The sequence below is a fragment of the Coptis chinensis genome, chromosome 3 (genome assembly GCF_015680905.1).
Source record: "Coptis chinensis isolate HL-2020 chromosome 3, ASM1568090v1, whole genome shotgun sequence".
Classification (NCBI taxonomy): domain Eukaryota; kingdom Viridiplantae; phylum Streptophyta; class Magnoliopsida; order Ranunculales; family Ranunculaceae; genus Coptis; species Coptis chinensis.
The window spans coordinates 29,887,462-29,914,375 of record NC_141458.1 but is presented as its reverse complement, the minus strand read 5'-3'; the positions used below and the strand labels follow the sequence as shown (position 1 = coordinate 29,914,375).

The window sequence follows — 26,914 nt, the reverse complement described above, 5'->3', positions numbered from 1 at the left end:
AACATATATTGATGTCTATGTCCCATTTCTAAAATCAAAAAATTAAAAATATAAATAATCTGGCGATCTAAAAAACAACCATATATACATTGCAAATTTGATTTCCATCTCTTCTTTTCTTTGCGGTATGTTAACCAAATATAATTCACCACATCTAATTTAGATCAAAACTCTCCGTTTATGTTGTTAGGTTCTAAAAACTATTTTTTGTTGCGTGGTATATTTGGTGGCTCGATGCATTTCAGCGTTGAAATCAAAAGGTTAAAACTCGACGATGCTTCCTTTTTCTCGATAGCATTTCATATATCTTTAACTTATATTAAACTGAACCTTATTAACTAATAAAATTAAACCCGGAATATTCTTTTTGTTTTAAGAATGTAAATTTACTTATGAAGTGGATGTGATTTAACTTGCATCTATGTCACATGACTAGAAAAACAACTAATAAGCCGATAGAAATATTGGATTCGAGCATTTTGCTTTGTATTATTTGGAAGATCAAATGCAATATGACTAGAAAACAACAACTAACCTATCGAATATCCTTGAATAACTCGACACCACCCTTCGACGTATTCAAAACTAGTCGTTTTAACTCGCGAGTTCATCAAATATCTTAACACCTAATTAAACACATTTAGCTTTAATTAGGTGTTAAGCATATTTGATGAACTTCATGCGAGTTGCGATGTTAAAACGACTCTTTGAACTAATACAAATTAGTGAATGGTGTCGAGTTCTTCAAGGATATTGGATAGGTTAGTTGTTGCTTCTAGTTTTGCATTTGGATCTTTGAACTACATCGAGTTCAAAATGTCGTCGAGTTGATCCAATATTTCTATCGGTTATTAGTTGTTGCTTCTAGTTTTGAACATTGATGCAAGTTCTAAATCACATCCAGTTTTGAATTAAGTAAATTTTGAATTCTTAAAACAAAAAGAATTATGTCTTGGTTTTGAACTTTTATTCTAAGTTAATAAGGTTGATTTAATATAAGTTAAAGATTTATGAAATGCTATCGAGGAAAAAGGAAGTGAATCTGTCTAACCTTAAATTTCAAGTTGATTGAATTGAGCCACCAAATATACCACTGTCAACAAAAATAACCTTTTTAGTTCCTAACAACATAAACGGAAAATTCTGTCTAAATTTGAACTGGTGAATTAGACCCGATATTTAGTTCACATACTGTCAAGGAAAAGAATGTTTAAATTATTTACCTGTTTATGTACATTGGGATTTTTTTGTAGATTTTAAGTTATTTATATTTTTAATTTTTTTTTGGTTTATAGAAATGGAGACATAGACATCAATGTTATGTTTATCCAAGTTCAAAATAAATAAATCATTAAATCAAACAATGAAGTTATGAACTTATTGTCTCTCTGTTGATATCACTAGATTTTTATTTGAGGCCATATCGACCGATCTTTTTTGCTTGATTCAAAATAAATATATAGCTCTGTTTGGGGTAAAGCTGTTCTATCTTTCTATCTTTTTTTATATATATAATGTTATGTTTGATTCAATTCTTTTGAATTCTAGACACCCATTTTGTACTTTCCTGTTGATATCACCCATTCTTAAAATGAAGTTAAGAATGCATGAAAACCAAAATAAAGTGAACCTAGCTAGTGGTCATCCATCTAACACAAGTTTCACAAGATTTCGAAAGTATAACAAAATTTATATTTTTTAGCAAAGTATAGCGGATATATATAGATCGTTCAAGTAAGATCCACATCAAATGATATCGAGTTTTGCATTCACCAAACTTCGGGAAGGATAAATCGGTTGATAATCAGAAGTGAAGTTAGACAAGCTCTTTGTGACACCATTTAGAATGGTGTAATAGGAAATAAATACAAGCACAAACTTCACTTCTCTATCTGGCTTGCGGTTCTAAGGGGGAGTGAAGCGAGGTCCCTCCTCTATCTAGAGGGAGGGCGTAACGTCTAAGAGTATGATCTACTTTTTCTTTTGATAGCTCGATAGTGAAACCTGAGGTGCATTAGTATGAGTTAGTTGACCCGCGTAAAGGCGATCCATCTTGATGGCGAATTCCGATAGCGAAAATAGAAATGAATGGATTCGATGTGCCGCCGTTCTCCCCTCTTCAATTCCCAATGAACAACATGATCTTGACCTATCATTTTGTTCCATTTTGATCGATCGATACTTAGTTAACTCTTTTATCTTGATGTTCCCAGCGATACCTAATCGATAATCGAACTGAAATGGCTTTTTAGGTCCAATTCCATCAATTTTGGTTGAGGCAATTCTTACTTGTTTATCGGGGCCCCGATCTAGCTCACGAGATATATGACATTCTGGATCCTTCCTTTTTACTAGTCTTCTGGCTGGAATCAAAAATGGGTTGGTTATCTCCTCTCACTTCACTCCCCCGAGGAAAGCAAAGGGAAAGATTACATCTCTCTCCTTGCCTTCCACTGTCTGCCGTTATTTACTTTCGGTTGGAGGCTTATTCGTACTTCTCTAACTAAATAAGTGAAAAGTGCTCTTCGATAGGTCTCTCCAACCTCGTTGTTGTTTTTCTTATTTATTTATTGAAAAAAAGGAGAAGTCGAAGTTCGGTCTACGGTTCGTTGTTGGCGTGGGCTAGTTACCTAATGACCTCAAATTCTACGCTTTGCTCCGTAGCTACCGCATCTAAACAAGCATAATTTGTCTAAGCTCTATCGGTTTAGGGATTCCGATAGACTTTATCCTTAGAGGCACTTTTACCGTTATATATACATATAAGGATATATGTGTTCAAAAGTGCAATATCCGAAAGAGTGCCTTCAGGCACATTCTTTTTTAGTTGTGCTTCTGTGAGTTGTCTTAAAGCAAGGTTTAGCCGTCAGACCGAGTCAAGTGAGCGAACAGGCTTTGGCTTTGTCATTCTTGCAAGCGTAGTTGGAGTAAGCTTTTGTTGTTATTATGAGTCCTATTCAAGCAAAGGCGGGGACTCATTAAGCGTTAAACTGTTAGGTTATCTTGTGTCGTTCTTCCCGTTGATCACGAATTTGTATACCTCGATCTTCTTTACGGTTAGGGAAAGAAGCTCATGGTTTTAGGTCATCAAGCTCGTTCTTTATAGACTCATTTCTCTTGCTTTAGTGTATAAAGAGGAGTGAAGCGAGAGAAAGTAGCTTGCACGATAAAAGTAAAGAGGGGAGAACCTATTATTTCACAAAAGGGATTTTCTGAAAGAGAGCCTTCAACGTCTACCCTATTCTACTCCTCAACTCGTGCCATCCACGATGACTTCAAAATCTTAAAAGCCGGAGAAGGGCGGTCTGACTTTCGATTAGCTAAAGGACTAACCCCACAATCACTCTTTTCGTAGGTAAGCGTGACCCGGAACTAATCGGGGGATCTTATATCTTATATAATCGACTTGGATCTGTATGTAACCCATGCGGGGGCGCTTCCCTAGTTGAGCAGTGATGGTAAGCAAGGGAAAGGGCTGGCGAGGAAAAGCTCTTGAGGCGAAGATAAAGCGAAGCTACTAACTAATGGAGAATGGAGAACTATGCTTATACTTATAGGTCTTGAGATGAGAAGTTTTCTCATAACTCTCTCTAAAGCACTAACTTCTTAGGTCGATGAAATAAGCGACCCTTAGGGGTGGAAGAGCATAACGGTTACGGAGAGCTTCTGGACTTAGGCCGGAAGCTCGCTCTCCAACTCTAACAAGGGAAGGGCGAACTATATTGCAGGAAATGAATCACTACTCACAATAGAAATGTGCAAAATAAGTATAAAAAGATATAGTATCGCAAGCCTCTCTAAACCATAAAGAAAGAGAGAGAAAGCTCCTGCATTTAGCCTCATTCATATAGGCCTTCCTAAAAGGTCGGGCTTAAGCCCGGGCGTTTTACTCTGGCGGATGGAAGTTGCCAAGGAGTTACGTTCACCATGGCGGAGTGATCCTCTTCCTATTGATCAAAAGCGCCGCTGGTTTAGAATTCTATTCTAAGGGCACCCCGACATCTCAAGTGATTAGGCGGGCTTTCAAATAAATAATCGAACTTCGCGCGAGGCTTTTCAAAGTTGGTTTATTGATGCTTGATGACATACCTTGATTGCTAGCGGCCATATTCCACAAAGCTTTAAAGGCTTTGAAAAGTCCCACCCTTAATAAAGCATGGCCTAAGAAATTCTTTTAAGTTTAGATGTTGTAAAATTTCAACTCACACGCCATTACAAACTAAAAGGGTTACGACTTGCTAATTTTCGAATCACACATGTCTTATATTGTCTTTCTCTTATGCGCATCGACTATTTTCGTTTTACAAATGTGCTTCTTTTTTAGATGTTCATTATCTCCATGGCGGCTTTAAAGTTTTACATGAGTCGTTCTCTATAAAGTTTTCCTAGTCGATTTAGCATGCTTGAATTAGATTGGGTTTTGTTAGTGTGTGGAGGGATTTAATAGAGGGAGTATAGTTTGCCTAGATACATGCACACCTTAGATATAGATTGGCATGCACACCCTTATTTTGTTCTTTGTTTTTCCGTTGGTATTGCAACAATTTGAATTAGTTGAATGTCTTATTTTTAACTCCTATTTATTTTGTAGCAATGCCTCGAACAAAGAATCTGAATGTGAAGAATGCACAAAAAAAGTGTTTTCCGCGGGTGCTAAGAAGTTGTTAGGTGGGGGGAGTAGTAGTTGGTCGCGATGAGGAACTGAGAAAAAAGAGGAAGGAGAACAACCACTTGGCATCGGTTAAGTAGAGGGATCGGAAGCGGATGATCCCGTAATGTTGTAAAGTGGTGTAGAGTTAGGAAATCAAAAATCAAAAGAAGGGGCGAGATGAGTGATGTAGATGTAGATGTAGATGTAGATTTAGATGTAGATGTAGATGTAGATGTAGATGTAGATGACCATGGCGTAAATATGGATCGTGGGAAGAGTGTAGTTCTAAGTCATCTTGATAGTGAAGAAGAGGGTGTTGATGATCACGAGAAGAGGCCCGGCGAGGAGGAAGAGGGGCGGAGGGGCGGATCGGGGAGGAGGAGGATGGCGAGGAAGTCCATGTACACCCTCCTCAGGTGAATATTGTGAAAAAGTCTAACAATGACTTGGAGTTCAAGAGAGGTGTTTATGGAGGTGGCCCTTGTGTGTCACATCTATTGTATGACTATCACGATTACCGCGTGGCTCGCGATGTTTGGGAGGGCGGTAATATTATCATATAGTGTCTATTAGTATTTAAATTTTGTATTCTGAAAACTTGTGCATACATTAATACTAAGTTTTTGTTGTTTTAGGGGCGAGAGGGTGTTGAAGTGCCATGGGCACCTCAACAAGTTGGTCTATGGGATGTCGAGAGAGTGTTGAGTGTTGTTTCTACTTTTCACGTGGAGCTTCAAAGGACCGGCTTATGTGCTACTCGTCTTAGGTGTATACTGAGCATCGGGATCTGTGTTGGTCTCTGCGTTTGTGGAAGGTGGCATCGAGACCAACCGCGTTTCATATCTTGCGTGGGCGAGATATGACAATCCGTTGGGCGATGTTTCCCAACTCTTAGGAGTTCGATCGAGAGGCAAAAGCGGTGGTAGGGACAGCGATTTGACCTTGGAAACAAAAGACTTCTCCACAAAAATCTTGGCATACCCATGGATAAAATAGATCGGAGATGAAATCAATAAGTTCACTTCCAAAGTTAGGATGGATTTCTTGATGAAGCGGTTTCTTTGGGAAGGTAAGGGATGAAGATTTCGTGATGAAAATGGAGTTGTTGTGAAGAAGCGTCAACCCAAAAAGAGGTGCGGTTCTTTGTGAGAGCTTATCATTATTTTTCTTTGGATGTACGCCTTCACCGACACGTCTGGGGCTACTGATTCCGTTTGTTATCTGAGGCTGCTTTGAAATTTGCAGATCGAGAGACTACGGCGTGGGGTGCAGCCTAACTTACTTATATGGGGTCTTGGGACTGCCACAAGTGCCAAAGGTGAAGGGTGTTTAGGGCTATTTCACTCTCCTACGGTATTAGTTTTTTGTTTTCTTTTCAATGTCAATTTTATCTATCTATTACAATATTAACTTCGGTGTCTATATTAATGTAGGCATGGTTTATGAGTACTTCCCGATTGTTCGAGGCCATACCCAAATGAGGACTATCATTTGAGCATGTCCCGTGCTAATAGGTACTTTCGATTACTCGATCTTTTATGCTAGCAACAACACCATTGAAGTATGCCCGAGCCACCATTGATAATATGACTTGTACCGATGTAAGCATTTTTGTATGTAAATAGTTTTATTTATTAATTAATATTATTAGTATGTGATTAATGATTAATTTCCTCGATCATATGCTATTTGTGAGGGTTGAATGGTATCCCATGTTGAAGTCCAGGACGACGGCCCGGTGGATGAAATAGCATTTTTGAGGGATTTATATGCTTTCTTGATAATGTCGGCGATTACAATGTTCTGCGAGGGTTGTCGTCGGTTAGGTCATATCACGGTTTGTACCCCTCAGATCCCTCAAAACCAAAGACCTCCGACGAACTACTTCGGACCTTGGGTATGATGTGAAATTTAATATTAGCGTCTTCTACTTTGGAGTAATTGGCGGGAATCACTTGATTGACTTGAACAACAGCGGACCCATTCCGTCTTATCCATGGGAGTGTGTTAGTAGATACATGAGTTAATGCGAAAACAATAGTCATATGAGAATGATAAACCACGATCATCTTAGTCACTACTCCCTACAGTCTTCCATATCATAATGCGGTGAGTTAATATCTTACAGCGTTAATTTTTGTTTTGTTTTGTTTTGTTTTGGTATATTATAAATGTAAATGTATATACTAATGTAGTTTTGTGTTTTAATTTTGGCGACACCCGTCGTCGATGAAATTTCTAAACTTGCTCAATCAAGGCACTGCAATTGGGTGGGATTTGCGATTCGAGGATACGAAAACGAGTTCATGGAGGCATACAATTTGACCCGGTGCAAAGTTCATTGGCCGGACGATATAAAATGAAGAACATAGGATTTAGGTATGTTGAGTTTGGTTAGTTTAGGGTTTAGGGTTTAGTGGCCGTATATCTTGTTTTGGTGTGTTGAGCATAGGATTGCAGCTTGTGGCCATATATCTTGTTTTGGTGTGTCCAGCGGGCAATGAGGTGGAATGGGAGAGTCTCATTGTCCCTATATGTAGGTGTCCATATAGTCACTTCCTAGTATCTCATCAATTGCTTCATTTTTTGCTTCTTGAAAATGTTGAGCATAGGATTGCGACTTGTGGCCCCAAGAAACATATACATAGATAAAACTCATACCTGATACACATATGAAGAGGAAAATTGGAGAAAAGATAGAGATTATTAACTTCATATGATTTAGTTATCTCTAGCACCACCACTTTTGAGTTTGAAATAGACACCCGGTACGTTCAATGGCATCAACAATAGTGTTTTATGCTTAAAAGGAGGAACTTAGCACCTTCGCACATTAGTTGGATCTTTTCTTAGTAGACATATAGCGACAAAGTTTGAGGACTTGCTAGGGTCTTAGAAAACATAGCTAGTTTGGCAAATTGTCATTAAGTCCTTAAATATGATAGTGTTAAGTCTTGATTAGGTCATGTAGCGATGGTGTTTCTCATGATCGACAATTACTTAATGTATTTCTGGTCTAGAGTGTAGTTAGTCTACTCAATGTGAAGCGCCACTTCTCATGAGCGATAATTTCCCAAACTATGAGTTTGATATTTTGGACAATGGCATATATATGAAAATCTTAGAAATCATGATTTTGCATTTGAAATTTGAATTTTATGTTATCTTTGTTTGTAGCTTCGGAGGGCCGGTGATAAGAAATTGATGCAATCTTTGCACTGGGGGTGCTCTCGGCGATAATAATAATAGCATGATGAAAGGCTTAAGTTGTAGGAAAAAGGTTGATTGATAGAGGTCTTTGTCGAAGATTCATTTATTTTAGGTTTTGTCAAAGATTATCTTTAGTGTAAATTACCAAAAGAAAGGGTTAAGACATTTTGTAACCGATACCTCCATATGGTTTTATGTTCTTGAATGGTTATTGGTTGTCCTCTCATTTGTCATTTCGCGAATGTGGTTTCATTTTCTGCATCGTCGGTTCTTTTGTTTCACTTCTATCGATAAAGGTTTAAAATAGCGACATATTTTGATCCCCTCTTGCTAAAAAATAAATAGCCTCGGAAAATATATGCTAAAGTTAGACCAAACATGTCTAAATGATAATTCAAACAATATTTGGATATATCTTGGTCACGATCCCGTTAATGGTGGCTTCGGTATATGTATTGCTGATCTTACCTTTGTGAAATCTATCTCTTTGTTTAGGTAGAATTCTGATCGAGCGTTGAATATACTTTCAAATTTATTTTACTTGCTTGGGGTAACTTTTGTATACAAATTGGTTGTCTAATTTAAGTATCTTAGCGAGCATGAGCCATGCATTGCTTGATCGGTTGAAATGCTTTACAGCAATGTAGTAATCTAGCAATTGAACTTGCGTCATGGCGTGTAATAGTGTCTGTTTGGACTTGAACTTGCATTAGAAAGCGGCATGGCGTGTCTGTTTGGACTTGAACTTTCGTCAAAATGGCGTGTGTTTGGACTTTGTCCCCAAGCGGCATGGCGGACCGTTTGTCCTTAGTACCAAGCGGTGTGGCCATGCCGTTTGAACAAAATAAGCGGTCGGCCATCTTAGTTTGGACTTTGAACTTGCAAAAAAAATGGTGTCTGTTTGGACTTTGTCCCCTGGCGGCATGGCCACCGTTTGGCCTTAGTTCCAAGCGGTGTGGCCATGCCCGTTTTGGGACAAAGTCATCAACCATGCGTTTTTGGACAAAGTCAAACGGACGCACCATTTTTTTGCAAGTTCAAAGTCGAAGCGGCATGGCCAGACCGTTTGTCCTTGGTACCAAAGCGGTGTGGCCATGCGTTTTGAGACTAAAGCCAAGCGATGCAGCCATGCGTTGGACTTTGAACTTGCAAAAATGGCGTGTCTGTTTGGACTTTGTCCCCAACGGCATGGCGAACCGTTGGACTTTGTCCCAAACTGGCATGGCCGCACCGTTTGACACTAAGGCCCAAGCGGTGTGGCCATACCGTTTGGGACAAAAATCAAGCGATGCGGCCATGCCGTTTGGACTTTGAACTTGAAAAAATGGTTTTGTCTGTTTGGACTTAGTCCCCAAGCGGCATGGCGAACCGTTTGGACTTAGTCCCCAAGCGGCATGGCCACCGTTTGGCCTTAGTACCAAGCGGTGTGTCCCATGCCGTTTGGGACTAAGTCAAAGCGGTATTCCATCGTTTGGACAAAGTCCAAGCGGACACCATTTTTTGGAAGTTCAAAGTCCAAGCAGCGTAAGCCCCGTTTGGCCTTAATTCCAAGCGGTGTGGCCATTTGAAGACTAAACAACCATTACGGCCATGTCGTTTGGACTTTGAACTTGCAAAATGAGTGTGTTTGGACTTAGTCCCACGGCATGGCCAAAACCGTTTGGACTTAGTCCCCAGCGGCATACGCCGTTTGGTACTAAGGCCAAGCGGTGTGGCATGCCGTTTGGGACTAAGTCCAAGCGGTTTGGCCGCCGTTAAGGACAAAGTCAAACAAACCGCCATTTTTATCAAATTCAAATCAAAGCGATATGGCCGTTACTAAGTCCATATCGTTGATGTTGATGTTTTGGCAATTTATCGGTTTGGTTTGTTTGTGTTGATGTTCATTGATGATCATATGAGTTGAAGGTAAAATTTATTTGTTGACAAGACAATGGTATAGTAGAAGGTGAAGAAGAAAAATGGTGGTAATTATGCGGGCGAATTGGTGAAGAGAAGTGATTGTGACTGCCGCGAACGCTGAAGGAGAAGAAAGTAGAAGGCCGGGAGTAATGACAATGGGTTGGACGAGAAAGAAAGGACCTCTATCCCGAACTACCCAAAGAACTTACTGGTTTTATTGTTTCAACAACATAACAAACAATATACTATATGTATTGGCTTAATTAGCACTAAAGTCCAAATACAGCATGGTAGATTCACGATATTCACACCTGATCATTTTCTTGATTGAAGTCTAGAATGGTTTGTAGATCGAAGTATAAAGGTTCTAGGTGGCTTGAATATAGCCATGATGGTTCACCTTGCTGAACGCTATCCCTACTCATTTGCTCTTCTTGAGCTTGTTGGAGTCATTCGCGATTGTTGAGTTTGTTTAGCTCGGTAAAATGCAATTTCACCTTGTGTTTTTGCTAGTTCATGTTGCAGCATAGTTATCTGCTGTTGTAACTGGTCTATAATCTTTACACAGCCATAACTGGATCTTGGACTCGATGTTGCCTCGCCTCGACAAACAATCTGCTGCTGCAGCCCGAACAGGGATTGGAAGTTGCTGCAGTCCAACAAAGCAGAAGATTAATTTGAAGCATCATGTTGTTTGACATGCAAGTACTCAGTATTCCATAAGGTACAAGTGATAGCCCCACCAAAAATTAAATGCTGCCGATGTCACACACACACAAAACATACTAAAACACAAGCTTCAATAAGAATTCTCAGTAGAGGAGATCGTATATATTTCTTCCTAGTGCCAGTGTGTCACTAAGTGACAATTAGAACTTAGAATCTACTCACTCTCTATACCACTAGAGGTGGTATTCATCTTCACAATGTTTAAGCTCGGCTGTTTAACATATTTAATAGATTTATAATTACAATATGAGCGAGGTCGAGCAGTGAGACCCTAGCCGGAGTAACTTGGTTTATTTAATTATTTACCATTGCCACTAGCGGTGTATAATGGTATTCCTGCCAAGCTTTCAGGTTTGCTCAGGCCTGGCTTGTATTACAAAAAGAATCTTAAACTATATCTAGGGTCGACTCACTAGCCGGACTTAAACGAGCCAAAAAACGAGTAGATAGATCTCGTAGACATAGTTCAGCAAGTCACTAGTGCTACTAGATAAGGTTTATTAAGCAGTTGCTTCCTCTCTACTGTTCTCATAAACTACTTCCTGTCGGCATGTATTAACAAAATTAGTTAATTCCCCATCCGATCTAAGCTATGGTAAGAAGATAACCTTGGCTTATTGATATCATTAATATTGAAATCACATACAGTACATTGATGTGAATGAGTAATTCTCTCAAATATTTATTCTCTCCATTATCCGTGAGAGGTTTTATGCTTTTATAAAGAACTTTAGAAAACCAAATAAAATAATTACCTTTAACATTCTACAAACATTGCTGGCGCCAAAGATTTTGTGAACGCATGCAAATCTTTTGTGGATTGTTTGAAGGAAAATATGGAGCCAAAAACGCAATCTTGAGCACATTTTCTTCTAAGAGATTTGCAAGCTGCACAACGTGTAGAATTTGACATTGTTTGATTCTGCAAAATCTTGTGAACTTGTATACTCGTGATTTGCTTAGAGATTTTTTAATATGCAATATAATGGATTTACATATTCTCAGTTGTCCAATATTGGAAAGATGATAACGGCTAGAAATTTAAACATAGTTAAGAAGGAATGTAAAGTTAATGGAAATGTTAGAAAATTTTCCTTAATCATTAGCAATAGAAAGTCTGAACTATGAGCCATTACCATATATATGTAGAAAATGAGCCGTTAGCTTGAGTTGAATGAGCATGCACACCATGCAAGATGAACATCTGTTTTTCTAGTTGTTTAAATAACATACTACTTACAGTAATAATCCCCGAAAAAAAAAAAAAAATTCAATTGAGTTTCCCTCCCATCTTTTGGAAAATTATTGTATGCTCTAATTAAGTAATTATCAATTCATCACCGAAAATACAGAGTGGATTGGACTTTGGATATAGGAAATTGGAATAAATTGTCAACTGTACACGGGCCATGGCAATTTTGTTTTTTTTACGAGGAATGCTATGTTGAATTTGCTCTCCCCATTGTTGTGGACATAGACTACCATATCACTTATGAAAAGAGAGATGATCATATGACATGCCCTGCTTTGTAAGATGGACCTTTGTACTGAGATGGAGATGGCCAATACGCGTTCTCATTTCATTTATTCACAACAAATTGTCAAATTTTCCAGTACGTTGTGAAACATATGATGAGGAATCTGGCCTTCATTCATATCACGTCGTCCTTCATGTCACTGATGAAAGTCAGAGGAGTGTGGCGGCAAGCACTGAATTCTAGTTGAGCTATAAGCCAAAGTATTCGCCTATAACTTCCCCTTGCTAGTTCCTACTTCCTACAAAGGTATGCTTCTATTCAATTCAGACATTTTCGAAATGACGCTTTCTTTATCTCTAATCCTATGTCACAAGAACAAATACTTGTGACTTGTGAGGGCTCCAGGTTTTAATGGATGTTTTTGGGAACGTTGAATTTACTGTTTAACAATTTCATCCCCATAATCCGCTCAGGAACCATCTTACAGTATATTTAGGTCCTACAAGGCCATGTAGCACAGAAACCGAAAAGTAAGCACACTCAACTGGACTCACCTGGGGAACTTTTAATTCTGGAGTTAAAGGAACCAAACCAACAAAATTTTCAATGCCTATTGAAGGGTTCTCAATACTCATTTCTATATATTTAGCTACCTATAAGCTATCTAGGGCTTCTCCATATTTTCTTACGTCCGATTATGCCAAGAGATAGGGCCACATGAAAAATTGAAGAACTAACAGATGGTCTCTACGCAGGTCCTAGCTAGAAGTATTCTGAGGACCTAGTCACAAGGTCTACACAGACAGCAAGGCTCATTACAATAAAACTAAGAAAAACCAACTGAATATCCAACTCTGACATGCATCGCTGGCTATAGGCTGTTACATGAGCTACAATCTGGCATGTGATGTGCTGTGTCAGCATCATTGTTTAAGAAAATTGTAAAACTTTTGACGAGATTTTCAGTTCAACTCTAAGTTGTTAAGCAGCATAGATCCCATCTATAACTATTGATTTTCAACAACTAAAGCTTTCAAGCAGCATAATTCTATTGGACATCCAAATCCTATCACAATACTAATCGTCAGGGGAAAATAGACTGATACACCTCACAGATACATTAATTGCTGCTGTGATACATGAAATAGAATACATTTGATTCACAGATATTATTGACCCCGTTGAAACATCAAACAGGTACACAATTATTATTCATTTGGTGAGGTTCTCAAACAACAGGCAATGAAAATGATGCATTGCTTTCTCAACGGTGGGAGCATACCTGCCAGTGCAGTATGCTGGTGATTCCAGGCCCTTTTGAACACCTTCACACAATGTAATGTCTTCCATCTACAGTCACAATAGATAGATAGATTTTTCAGGAAAAGGGAAGGGGGACACACATTATTTTTTTAATAAAAGCATTTGACAGTTCAAACCTGGACTCTTTCACTTTCTGCTAAACTACTTTCAATAAAAGATTTGTCATCCTGAGGCATTAGATGAAGAGTAGCTCAATCAGTTGATGGAATTAAAAAATGAGACAGGTTCAACACTTCGACTATGGTTTTGACTTTTAAGTTAACACCTATGTTAAATGGACTTAAAAATAATTCGTGTCGGACACATTGTATCTGATATACCTCGCTTTTTTGATATTTGGCCATGTCAGACACTTCGTATCTGTGCCAGATTCGGACACACCTATCCGTGTCATTGTAACTTTAGGTGAAAACAAAACACAGAATCGGAGATTTTTCACTTATGCATGGAAAACAATAGTATCCAACTTTATTGGGCAAAAAAGCGTCAACAATGCGGATTTTTGTGATTGGCAAAGATGATCTTAATGATCTTCATACCAAAAGATCACTTCATTTGGAATTTTCTGACCCTGACAAAAGCCTGAAAATTTTATGTAAAACTGATGAACTAAAAAATTTGAGAAATATTAAAAACTGCGGGGTACATTTGGCAGGTTCAGACATTTCAAAACCAGGTATGATGTTCTTCATGATGTCTAGATCAATCTCTGCAAACATCACGTCTTAGTTCCATGCCATTGTATGATATAAGTGATCTTTAGATGCTAGATTTACTCTTTCTAAAATAAGTGTGGTCAACATGGGTAGTACACGTTAAATCAATGCTAATGCTTGAGTGACAAAGAAACTCCACTGCCTCGAACTCCAAACCATGTGATGAGCATGGTGACAAATGACAACAACCTAACTCACTGGACAAGAACGAACTTCAAGTTCATCTGAAGCATTATTGATCTTTAAGTCACATGGGCTAGGCCAACCCATATGGCACGGCAATGCCTGTTGCAATTTGCAAATTGTAGCAGTATAATGGAATCTACAGCCCATTCTATATAAATGCGACATACCTTGAGAGAAGATTCGAGAAAGTAGTCAAATATCACTTGGCACTTATTAGGCCCAAGTGGAAGTACTAGATTAGTATCCATCCAAGGACCGTACCTACAAAAACAAAACTTCAGCATTAGGGAAAAACTGTGTGAAGTAGGTGAAGACAGGAAAGTCAAGAATGAAACAGAAAAAGAGTACCTATTTATCATAAAGTTTGGGTAGACGAACGCATAAATGGCTTTTGATCCAAGTCGATCACACTCATCTTTATTTTCTGTCACTCCACTCTCACACATTTGGAGACTAACCTTCTCAAATATCTATGACATCAACAACACCAACAAACGAATATATTGCAAATTAAATGAGGAGAAACATTGAAGAAGAAAAAAAATGAAAAAGGGGGAAAAAAGAAAGAAAGGAAGAGAGAGTAAATCTCACAGCCAATTCCATTCTGAAGCACATCTATCACACAGTCTAAGATTATAACTAAAAGGCCAGAATATTAAACAGGTAACGAGCATACTGTTGTGGAATAGGACTCGAGCTTAAGGCCAGATGCAAGACCTGTATGTGCATAAGGTACGTGATAACCTCCATCTAAATAGTTGTCACAGAAGACCTGCATTAAAAGGGATAACGGATGTTGGTGTAACTTGTTTGTACTACACATGCAAGCATTGTACCAAAAACAGACCATTCAGTGCTCATTCTTAAACAGGGGAAACAGGGATGAACATTTTAAAATGAAATAAACAGGAATCAAACCTTCCAGTTGCAATTGATGGTATACTCACGCCTGCAAACAAAAGCCAGTGACGAGTCAATCCCATTTGTACTCAGCATCTCTGAACAGCTACCAAGCCACTCATTTGCCACTGTCTTGCTATGAATCTCCTCTTGAAGAAGCTGGACATCTTTGTCTAAGTTTATAAGTACGAAAGGACCCCAGATGGCCACTTGGAATGGTATAAGGCCGAATTCCTAATCTTCGAAAGACACAACAGCAACAAAATAAGCACAACTTAGAAACTCGTAGTACAATAAGTCAATAACCATGGCTAAGAAGAAATAACACATACATTGACGTTAAAGTTTTGTATTCCTGATATTCTTGTAGCCTTGAGGAGTACTCCATCCAATCCATAAGTCCATCCCTTGGATACGTAATTTGCAGTTATTAGACATATTGTATAAAATACAAACATATTAGTAGATGAAAAAGAGTGGGTATTAAAACTCACATGATAAGGGCATACGAAGCATGACTTTTTCCCACTCCCGGAAGCAAGAAGAGAGGCATGATGACGACACACATTGTGGAAAGCGTGAACTTCACCATTCACATCTCGACATACCACAAACTCTACATTTCCCAATCTGATTCACTTTTATATAATTAGTAATAATTCATAAAACAAAAACAAAAAACAAAAGCACACACGTGTACCTGCCAGTGAAGTAGTGATGTGGGTTTTGTATTTGTTCCTTAAACCCTGTAAACAAATATATATAAATATAATAAGAAATGATTTTTGAAGGTAAGTATTAATAGGAAACGTATGTACGTACGTACCGACGGCTTGCCAACCGCGATAAAAGAGTTGTTGGAGTTCGAGATGATGGAAAGTGGGATCAGTGTACCATGAAGTTGGAGGAGTTTGAGCTTGTTCGAGGGGTATTTTCGGGTTGAAATCTCGAACTAGTTGTTGAGTTTTGGAGTTGGAGGTGATTTGTTTTGAGAAATTACGTGGAGAAGAATAATAATTACGAGTTTGGAAACAAGGAAGAGAGACTAGTTTGAGCAACGCCATGGCGGGTTTTTCGAAGCTAAAAATAGTTTACCACTTTTGCCCGCCTTTCTATTCACAATATTTCTCATTTCTTTTCGCTTTGAAATATCGAGTATACGTACATGTGAACTGATTACTACGATGAAGACAGAAAGATAATACATGAAGACAGCAATTTTATATGACACTTGATCCTAGAGGGAAGGAAGTGAACAAGTAGCCAGTTTCAACATTTACATGCTCACGAAACCTACTTTAAGGTCCATTTCTGTATCTCAATAACCAGGCCAAGAAGGAAGATTTGCTTCAGGTTGTGGTGTATATAGATTGTTAGCAGAAACACGAATGTGCCAAGTGGTTTTTCTTGGAGATGTAAGAGGAGATGAAGTCAGTGATGGAAGAAGAACTGGTTACTGCGGCAGGAACAAATATTTGAGTCTTTCCAGAAGCAATTCTCTTCCCTGCTACATTCGCATAAAACAGGCCAGAGATGGCAGGTACAAAGACATCACTGTGGGAGCAGATGTGAAAGTCGAGAGCCTTTTCAAAATCTGAACTTCCTGACTTGAGGAACTTCCCCTTTTTATCTGCTGGCATTATGCCTTCCTGCAGCATTTTATGAAAAACAAACAGGTATTTTAGAAGTTGAATACTCAAAGCTTTGAATCATCAATTACTTAGAAACTGACTGCTGAATTTCTGATACTTGAATTTGATGAAACCATTAGGGTTGCAGGTGAGGGCAATCAACATATCCACATGAACTACAGCTCACCCTTAGTTCCTACATCAACACAAAACCTTCACAGTCTAACATCTAACTAATTGCATTTTGTGGGACGGTCGCTTGACCATAAATCAAGCCAGAGGAGATGGAGCCGCAGCAGTTATGTAAATAAGTTGGTAATAGCTTTAAGAGTTCTATGTGGGGGGTCATTGTGATAGTGTACGTGTCCATGCTGTGACTATGTGAACCATGTTTAGACATGATGTAGTTGGTTACACCAATCAAATCTCAGTCTTGCCAATGGAAGGCCTCAATCTCAGTAATATATCTAAACAGGATTTTGGGTAATTTATAACTTGTGCTCCCCTCACAAAATTGGATAAAAACTGTAAGAATTTCTCATGCTTATGTTGGATCAATATCTCATATAATGCATATAACTAAAAGAAATAAATAAACAAATCTTACCTTTGTAAAAGTTTTTGGAAAGATACCCTTCAGAGCATCAAGACTACTATGCCACCTAGACTGAGTCAAATAAATTGTTGTGTCCCTACCAAAGCCGACATGTTCCTTAAGAAGACTCCAATTTCCAGAGGACCATAGCAACTTTTTGTTCCAGTACCACCTTCCCTTTGGCACCCTTTCTTCTCCAATATATCCATCCTCAGATCAACCGCAATAAATTGCCCATCTGACTTTCGACTCAAAGTTCTTAACCTCTCTATCATGGAGTCAACCACTTGTGAACTTCTGGTTGCAACTCAAGAGACCCATACGTTGCCAAGCATGCAATTGAGTCCACCCTTTTCTTTTCTGTCTGTCTCATATTTATGGAAGGGAAGTAAGTGGCAAGTCTTAAGCTTCCCTTTTCTCGAATATGGGTTCAACATGTTCTACAATGTGGTTTTCAGTAATCCTGTTAGGGACCCTCACTTACAGCAATTTCTTGATTGGATAGTTCTTCAGGCCAATGCTTCACTAGTTCAACAACACCATCAAGGCTTTTGACAAACTTTTCTAAATCATATATTTCTTGGAAGTACCTGAAAGAATTCCAGTCACTTTAGTATTTAAACATGATTCCTATTTGTTGCATAAATAACATAATTTCGCTGCTCAGGGGGGGAGATCAGGTCACCTAACAGACGTAGTTGATAAGTTCAGACATAAGCCATGAAAACACAGATTTTTGTTTCTAACATTTCTTGAGAAAACTTCTAGTATATCTGAAATTTACATTACTCTAAACTAGTTTCATTTCTTTGAATTGTATGTTTGTTTCCTTTTCGTCATTCACAGATGAATTATGCATGACTTGAAGTTTGACATCAAAAATATTTCAGTATTCTACATAACCGAGTATGTAGAGTTGCAACGAGTATAGGTTATACAATTGACTATTTCCAAATTCACTAGGATATCTTCCAGAAGGGACTCCGTATGAAGGTTCCGAGTTCCAACCATGGATAACAGGTGTAGAGTATAGTTATAGAAACCTGAATTTATGTTCATTGTTCTACTCTCTTGGTACGTCATCAAGATCAGTCACTTGGGTTCTTCCAAGAATGTCATGTAGAGACAGATTGGAACTTAATCAACATGGTGAAACACTGAAGCCCAATACTTCTTGGAAAAAACTAAAATTACTCTCCACACGAAGGCGTCTACCTTAATTCTTAAGCTTAGAAACTTATGGGATCTAATGATGAGGTTTAACAAGACTTACCTACATCACCAAGTTTTATAGGCACTCTCATGTTTTTCCTACCAATGCCTACAGCATCCTCACATAAAGATATCTAAGCTGACATCAGTGGATAATAAAAATACACACAAAGAGGTTTTCTTTGTTTCTATTTACTTCAAAAAAAAAGACACAAGGGAAAGATCTTACAAACAAAACCTTACAGAGAATTTTTTGTCGAAAGCAGGCACCTCTCCGTGGAAAGTGTTGTTTAAAATGGGTCTTTCAACCATATGTGCATGTTGGAGGGAGGGTATTTTTAACTTTTATCGAGCCTCAAGCCGGTTCCATGTGGTCGAATAGATACACTCGCTTGCCGCGACTCTCTAGACTCCCTAGCCTCACCCGAATCCTCCCGCGTGCCCTTAGTCCCTTTCTCCACCATTGCATTTGCCACAATATAATGCCACTAGCCTCACCCCGAATCCTCCTTCGTCCCTTTAGTCCCTTTCTCCACCATTGCATTTGCCACAATATAATGCCATGTGGCATTGTCCTTCAGTCTAACAGTTCAGTAACTGGTTGTGCAATGTGATTTGCAGTGGCACTGGAAAAACAGAGATGCCAGGTTAAATGATGTGGTCACATGGATTTTTTTCTTAAGTCAAATGACGTATGTGTTTTTTAAAAGAACTTCCCTTGTCCTATACATGAGGGAATCAGTCAAGGGGGAACATCTCCCCAATCTTCCGAGAAAAATAAGGTCAAACTTAACAGTTTTGGCGTTTCACAAAACCCTGCTTCTATTTCCAAGGGAAGTGTTGGTTTGGCAAAACATTCTGCATTCCACTGTTTGGCGGCTTTAATAAAAAGTGGAAAAGATGGTAAAGGGCAGACTTGCACATTAATCTAATTCTGGTTGACTCAAGATTTTATCTTGTATATATCTGAAATTTACATTACTCTAAACTTGTTTCATTTCTTTTAATTAAATATTTTGCTTCCTTTTTGTCATTCACAAAGGGAATTATGCATGACTCAGACTTTGACATCAAAAATATTTTACATAACCGAGTATGTAGAGTTGCAGGGAGTATAGGTTGTACAATTGGGACTATTTCCAAATTCAGAAGGTTCCGAGTTCCAACTCAGGATAGCAGGTATAGAGTATAGTTATAGAAACCAGAATTTATGTTCATTGTTCTGCTCTCTTGCTGTGTCATCAAGATCAGACATTATTCCAAGAATGTCATGTAGAGACAAACTGGAACTTAATCAACATGGTGAAACACTGAAGCCCAATACGCATTGGAAAAAAATAAAATTACTTTCCACACACAGCGTCTACCGTAATTCTTGAGCTTAGAAACTTATGGGATCTAACGATGAGGTTTAACAAGACTTACCTACATCAAATTTTTATAGGCTCTCATGTTTTTTTCTACCAATGCCTACAGCATCCTCACATAAAGATATCTAAGCTGACATTGGTGCTCAAATCTCAGTGGATAATAAAAAATACATGAAAACAATTTTCTTTTTTTCTGTATTTACTCAAAAAATACACAAGGGAAAGATCTTATAAACAAAACCTTATGGAGAATTTTTGGTCGAAAGCAGGCACCCCTTCGTGGAAAGAGTTGTTTAAAATGGGTCTTTCAACCATTTGGGGGTGGGGTGTGTTATTTTAACTTTTTATCGAGCCTCAAGCCTGTTCCATGTGGTCAATCGATACACTCGCTTTGCCACACTCTCTAGACTCTCCTCACCCAAATCCTCCTTCGTCCCCTTAGTCCCTTTCTCCACCATTGCATTTGCCATAGTATAACGCCATGGCATAGATCCTTCAGTCTAACAGTTCAGTAACTGGTTGTGCACTGTGATTTGCAGTGGCACTGGAAAACAGAGATGCCAGGTTAAATGATGTGGTCACATGGACTTTCTTCTTTGGTCAATGACGCATCTGCTTTTCAAAAGAACTTCCCTCGTCCTATATGTGAGGGAATCAAGCAAGGGAACATCTCCCCAATTCCCACAAAAATAAGGTCAAACTTAACAGTTTTGGTGTTTCTCAAAACTGTGCTTCTATGGCCAAGGGAAATGCTGGTTTGGCAAAACATTCTCCAGTCCACTGTTTGACGTGGTTTAATAAAAAGAGGAGGAAAAGATGGTGAAGGGTAAAAGGGGGGATTGGAATGAGGGAGAGTTGGCCCTCAAAAAAATTGCTACAATAATGCCAAACATAATTATAATAAAGATTTAAAAAATCATTTCATACAGTCTAAAGAAAATACCTAAACTAATTAAGTAAACTAGTAATCCTTGCACGTTATACTCATGTGTTCTTCCTCTTTCCCTCTCGTTCATTCATCATCTCTTCAAAAACAAAAAATTCTAATCACTCTCTCTCTCATATGCATCTCTGTCAGTACCACTTCTTTTTGAAGTTCCCAGCGAGCATGAGATTAGCATATATTGCAATTTATAAATTTATTGGGGAGGTTATTTTTTTTCCTTAATTTTGTTCATCGGTTTTGATTTTATTGATTAAACAGCAATACCCCTTGGCTCAATACTTAAAATAGTTTAGAGGTGATCGATCTATCTCTCTTTGATAGTTTGATTTTAAAGATCAATATGGACATCGGGGTTCATTGAAATTTTAATTGCATGATTTTCATAGATTTATTTCCTTTGAATGGGAGGAATTAGATGGGTGCTAATTTGTTGTGAGAGAGGATATGAGATGAGAGAGAGAGAGAGAGAGAGAGAGAGAGAGAGAGAGAGGACCCACTCTACAGTCAGTGGTCACCATGTATGCAGTAAAGCCAACAAAGTGGCAGAATTTTCAGTCTTGGGAGGGCCCACTATGCTTTTGATAAAGTAGTGAAGCTCAGCTGCTGCTCAAGCAAAATAAGCCTAGTGAGGCGTTTTGGTTGGAAAAGTATTTTAAATTAACTGAACACGCTTTCACGATTGAAGAGTTGATTGTAGTCTGAGGACAAAAACTGGAAAGATGTGCCAATTGATGGTGTATGAATTTTACTGTGGGTGGGGGACGGCACTTTAAAGAAGAAAGATTATAAAAATAATTCAAGATAGTTGAAGACGACTAAAATTTATAACACTAACCTCGTCTCACCAGGATTGCTTCCTCTGATGTCAGGGAGAACAAGTGTGGCCCCAAGATGTCTTGCAATTACGACCGTATTAGCAATCTAATATCATCAAACAATTTAACAAAATGAGCTTAGGGACCAACATGAGAGAAGAGAAATGATATCTTAAGTGGTAACAAGATACTTTCCTGTAAAACAGTCCAAGCAAGGACCAACAAGAGAGAATAGAAATGTGAACAGCTCAGTAAACAGTATAAACTAGTAACAACAGATTTAACGGTAAAACTAAAAGCGTCCAAGCAAGAAGTCTACAACAAATGAGCCTTATTATCAAGTGAGCATAGCTTAACGTTCTTGGGCCTTGGGGGGGTGTGGTTGTCCAAGAATCTCTCTCTCTCTCTCTCTCTCTCTCTCCACTGCTTTGCAGTATACTAGTGTTATGAAGCAATGACACATTTCACCCAACACATTTACCACTACTGACACTGCAAGTTAATGGGGAGTGAGCAGAGAAGAAGGTTACCTGGGGTTTTCAGAGAGAAGATGTGGAGAAAAATGGAAGAGGGAGGGTGGGTGGGCAGACAGACACAGTGACAAATGTTTTATGAACCCCTCCAAAAATAAATAAATAAATAACAAAACAACAACAACAACAACAAACTAAGAATTCGCTTTGCTCACAGAAGAGTACAAATGTCATCATCTCAAGAATTAAACTAGTGACGAGAGATATAACTGCAAACGAAGTCCAACAAGAACTTTTTTTATCAACAGAAGGGAAGGTACATTTCATAAATTAAAAGACAAATCACTTAAACAAAAGCTGTGAAGCCAACCTAGCAAGATACTACATTAAGGATACCACCTACCCTCAAGCTCAAAACCAACAAATTTTACACTATAACAGAAACCCAATTAATCCAACAAGAACCATCCAGTAAGTGATCCATCTTATGGTCCAAATAAAGAGATATTTGACATGAATGCATAACACATTCAGCACTTAATGCAGCCATAAAACTCAATCTGAGACCTCCTAGACAAAAAAAGAAAATCCAGTACTAGTTCAGAACATGATCAGTAATCAAACTTTAGGGAGATAAAGATACGATAATTCTTCAAACCAACTCATACCTATGTTCTAACGTACAAACTTGTTACACTTTCAAACAATTACCTCCACTCCCAATCATAAAAGCTAAGTAAAACATCAAAGACAATGTGATAGATCTAATGATGAAAAAAGTTCAACGAGAGTGAATACTTGAATTTAAGATCTAGACGAGGTTGCTTGATGGCATGCATCACCAAGGTGCTAGTAACGCCCGTCAACTATACCTCTGTAAATGGGTAGTGTTGAGAATGTTTAATCCCACACTGGGAGTTTAATGTCTTGTATTGTAGTATTTACTTCCTGGGTCTGCTGCACTCATTGCCAATTGGTTTTGAGTTGGATGCCCAATTTTAATAGGTAGCTTTCCTTGCCCTTAGTTACTATAAAATTTCAGATAGCTAAGTCTACAATGATTACAGTTAGCACAGCATACCTGTGAAATGTGGTATTCTGGGCCATTGGTTAATGAGAATATAATGAAACCCTTCGACGATTTGGCTTCTGCAAACCCAAAAAGAAGCGATGATCAGTAACACAAACAACAGCAAAGATATACAGAACCACAATGGTTAACAAGAATTCTTCAACACCACAGTGAACTTACTATGTCCTGGTCTGGTCCAGCAACTTTTAAGTTTTAATCCATCTTCCTTCCACGGCTCTTTACTAAATCTAGGAAGTGAGACAAGACTTTTCTCTGTAACTTTAATTGCATCGAATTGAACAGCCGAAAAATCTGGAATTCTCACCACCTTTTAGGTGGGAAGAAATAATATTGAAGAATATACAATTAAACACTCATCAAGGACTAATTTTCACTAAGCAAAGATAAACACATTGAAGCATTTATACCATAAATATTCATTGGAACTTACAAAACACATCTGAGAAAGAAAAAAAAAACCTGGATTCAAGCCTAATTTAAGTCAACAAATAAATACATATGGACAAATCAAAGTGCAAACCATCAATCAAGGCAATAAACTATTTACAGCAATTTAAGTATTCTTATAAAATCTATCAACAAAGAGAAAACATCAGCAATGACACTGATCCCATGCAAAAAGAACCATGCAGTTGCTGCGGGGAATGAAATCTATCTACAAAAACAAAGGACCTAATAAGATCCCCATTTTGAAGCGGAGAATAGATAGGTTCTTCAAAGTAAATATTAAAACAATTGCTCTAAATTGGTGTCATGGTTACTGAACCTTCTCCAATAAAATTAGAAATAAGATGGAATGCAACTATCTTTTTCTGTAAATAAATATACAAGGATGATCCACAACTCATCTATTCCAAAGAGCTGTTTAACTTCAAGCATTAGGGGTACAAAAAAGTGTCAGTGTTACCATCTTTCCACACCCACAAACCCACTGAACACTTCATCCCTTCCCCTACTCTCCTCCTTCCGTTGCTCTCACATTGTCCTTTTTTTTTTTTTATTGGTAAAATGTGTATACTTATATATAACTATAACATCAACAATCAACAACGTAGAATGAGATATCCCACATAAATACAACAAAGGAAACTAGAAAACATGAAAAATACAATGGCAAGTCTGCCTTTTAGAAACAAGCACCCCCAACAGGAAACTACAATCACGCTTGGCCAAGCAAGGACTCCCATCTAAACATAAAGTCCGCAAAGGGTGTCTCTCTCCACTCCTCCCAAAACTTCAACCAAAGAAAAGTAAAACCTCTGATCGATATAATCACCTCTGTCATAGACTCATAGACGTCTTAAAACCATCAAAGTGTCTCAATTTATTTGATCTCTCTCACATCGTTTCAAACGCATCTCCTGTTACCTCTCATCCTCTCTTCTTCTCTGATTGACTGATTCGTTCTCAGAATTTTTTATCAGAGAAGGAAAAAGAAGTCACCATGGCAGAAACAATACGAAGGTTTGCTTCAACACTGCAATCCATCTGTTAATTTAACACTCATTGAGACCCTAGTTTCGACTAACTGGGTACTAATGGTGATTGAAGAGAATGTGTCCTACAAACTACAAAGTCGTGGAGGAGGTTTATGTTGCAATTGGGTGGAGATGTAAAGTAGGGAAGCGGGGCAACCGATAGTCCCATCATCATAACGAAAGGTTGGTTTTGAGTTATTAGCTCTTGGGTTTGTTTAAGAAGTAAGTAGAGCAAACTGCATACTAATTGCTTGCATAAATAACTGATAAACTATTTCATTAATACACTCTCCATTTATACTAATATTCAGACGTAGATGCTGACTAGGTGTTATAATGAATGAGAGAACCAATCGGAAAAACAGGGTGAGAATATGGGTTCAAAGATTAAAGGTACTTAAACAGCAGCTGTTTGTTCACGTAAGCCGCTGTAGCTACCCCATCGATCGAAAGATTGCATTTGGGTGTTTTTTTTAGCTTCCACTAGTTTTGTTGCAATCTCATTCCATGGAGATTATTAGATTTATTTATTGCTCTAAACCTTCCTTTGTTCCTCGCCGCTATGTGCTAATACTAAGCGGAACTCTCAAGAGCATTGCAGCTTCCAATTTATCATTTCTGGCTAAGGAAGCAAAGTCACAAACTCGTAGCTTCCGCGTTCTTATGAATTACTAGAAAATTAATGTCTTATGAATAAAAAATAATCACTCATAATATGTCAAAATAAAATTCAAAAATATAAATGTAATTATATTACCTTAGGCTTTTTTTTCAATAAGCAAATTATACAAACTTAAGTCTGCCGTTTTTAATTGACTAGCTACTAACAATTACTTGAAACAACTCTCTAGCATTCCCTATTTGATTATCAGTTTGCAAAAAACAACATCTGATTGATAACAATGAATCCAACAAACCCATCTATAATATAGAAAAATGGACTACTCACCTCAACTGAATCAAAATGATCTTTCTTGATCATATTGATTAGCATTGTGAACATAGTCAGTGTTAAGAACGCACCCAGAACTTGCTTTGCATCCATTGCCATATTCCCAGATCTCTCTCTCTCTCTCTCTCTTGGATCTAGTAAATATCCAAAACCGACAAGTGGAGAATGAAGTGAAGTGTGTTTGGGCAAGTACAAAAGGAGACAAAGAGAGACAGCTAAGTTCAACTTAGCTAGCTTTTTTTGTTGCGTGTTTCTCGGTATTAATTAATGGCCATGGAGTAAACTATGACACTCTTTTTTTCTTTGAGGAATCTAACACATAAGATTTGGAACAGTGGACAAGCGTCAACGTGGTTCTTGTGTTTAGTTTGCTTTGCGTTTTAGTGAAACGACACCTAGAATTTAGTAACTCATGGTCTGATGCTCTATCTCTTTTTTTCACCTTTTTTAGTTAAACAAAATCTAGGGACTGCCTTTAAATGGGCTTTGGACTGGAACATCATGTAGCAATGTAGCATGTGTACACCGATTTGGTGAGGAAAATTATGAATTCAAATGGCAGTTTTAGTACCAGATGACTTACGTTCGTGCCTTGTTGACCCACTAAGTAACTCATTAACGAAAAAATGGCCCACTAACTAACAGATATTCAAGCCCAGGCCTATATTAAACTTTGGGCTTGGATGGGTTTGGTTGAAAAGAAGCATTGAGTTTGGTTCAAAAGAAGCGTTCTGCAGCTTTACAACTCAAAGTTCAAGCGAACTATCGACTGTCTGTGGTGAGGAGCAGAGTAGTGAATGATATGACAACCTATTTGCAGGGCCAACTATCGATTGTTAAGAAGTTGGGCAGATTAGAGTGTTAATGGTAAGGCTTGGAATCCAAGTAAACTATGTTAGTCTAGCCCCTAGACAATGTGTCTGGTTGAAACTTGAGGAATGCATGTTATAACACCCCGTCTTTTCTTTTATTTTTCCTAGTATAATACTAATACTAATAATAATGGATAATAGATAAAATAAAATAGGATAAGTGTTAGTGGAAATAGGAGACGTGGGTTTATAGGATAAACTCTCTTCCCTATTTCGAGGGTTTTTAAAAACAGAGAAGAAAAAGATAGGGTTGGTAAAACACAGAGAGTTTTACAGAAAAGAGAGTTTCACAGAGAGGAATGAGAGAAGTTTCTTGCTGGAGATCTTGCTGACAACAGGAGGAGCAAATAAGTTCTGTATCGGTGAGTAGATACTTTCAATG

General features: G+C 38.1%; 1 protein-coding gene and 2 pseudogenes across 4 annotated transcripts; all 3 read right to left on the bottom strand.

The window, feature by feature from the left end:
• Positions 1-10,180: 10,180 nt before the first annotated feature.
• Positions 10,181-11,405, bottom strand: LOC147509086 (LOB domain-containing protein 23 pseudogene; annotated as a pseudogene).
• A 1,596-nt stretch (positions 11,406-13,001) lies between these two features.
• LOC147509085 (choline monooxygenase, chloroplastic-like) lies at positions 13,002-16,159 on the bottom strand. Of its 3 annotated transcripts, XM_086601378.1 has the most exons (10): positions 15,922-16,159; positions 15,796-15,841; positions 15,590-15,725; positions 15,428-15,502; positions 15,114-15,329; positions 14,872-14,967; positions 14,544-14,665; positions 14,363-14,456; positions 13,410-13,460; positions 13,002-13,320 (listed from the first exon to the last, which is right to left on the bottom strand). In XM_086601378.1, exons 1-10 carry the CDS (start codon positions 16,157-16,159, stop codon positions 13,183-13,185), a joined length of 1,212 nt encoding a protein of 403 aa, XP_086457504.1. In that variant the 3' UTR covers positions 13,002-13,182. The 3 variants fall into 3 exon arrangements, with proteins under 3 accessions (XP_086457504.1, XP_086457502.1, XP_086457503.1); XM_086601376.1 differs by having other exon boundaries at positions 15,428-15,725; XM_086601377.1 differs by having other exon boundaries at positions 14,363-14,665.
• Positions 16,160-16,204: 45 nt separating this feature from the next.
• Positions 16,205-25,953, bottom strand: LOC147509084 (protein MANNAN SYNTHESIS-RELATED 1-like; annotated as a pseudogene). The gene is made up of 6 exons (XR_015218357.1): positions 25,658-25,953; positions 23,390-23,537; positions 23,219-23,286; positions 21,685-21,770; positions 17,334-17,911; positions 16,205-16,744 (listed from the first exon to the last, which is right to left on the bottom strand). The product of XR_015218357.1 is annotated as a protein MANNAN SYNTHESIS-RELATED 1-like (transcript).
• Between the last annotated feature and the right edge of the window lie 961 nt (positions 25,954-26,914).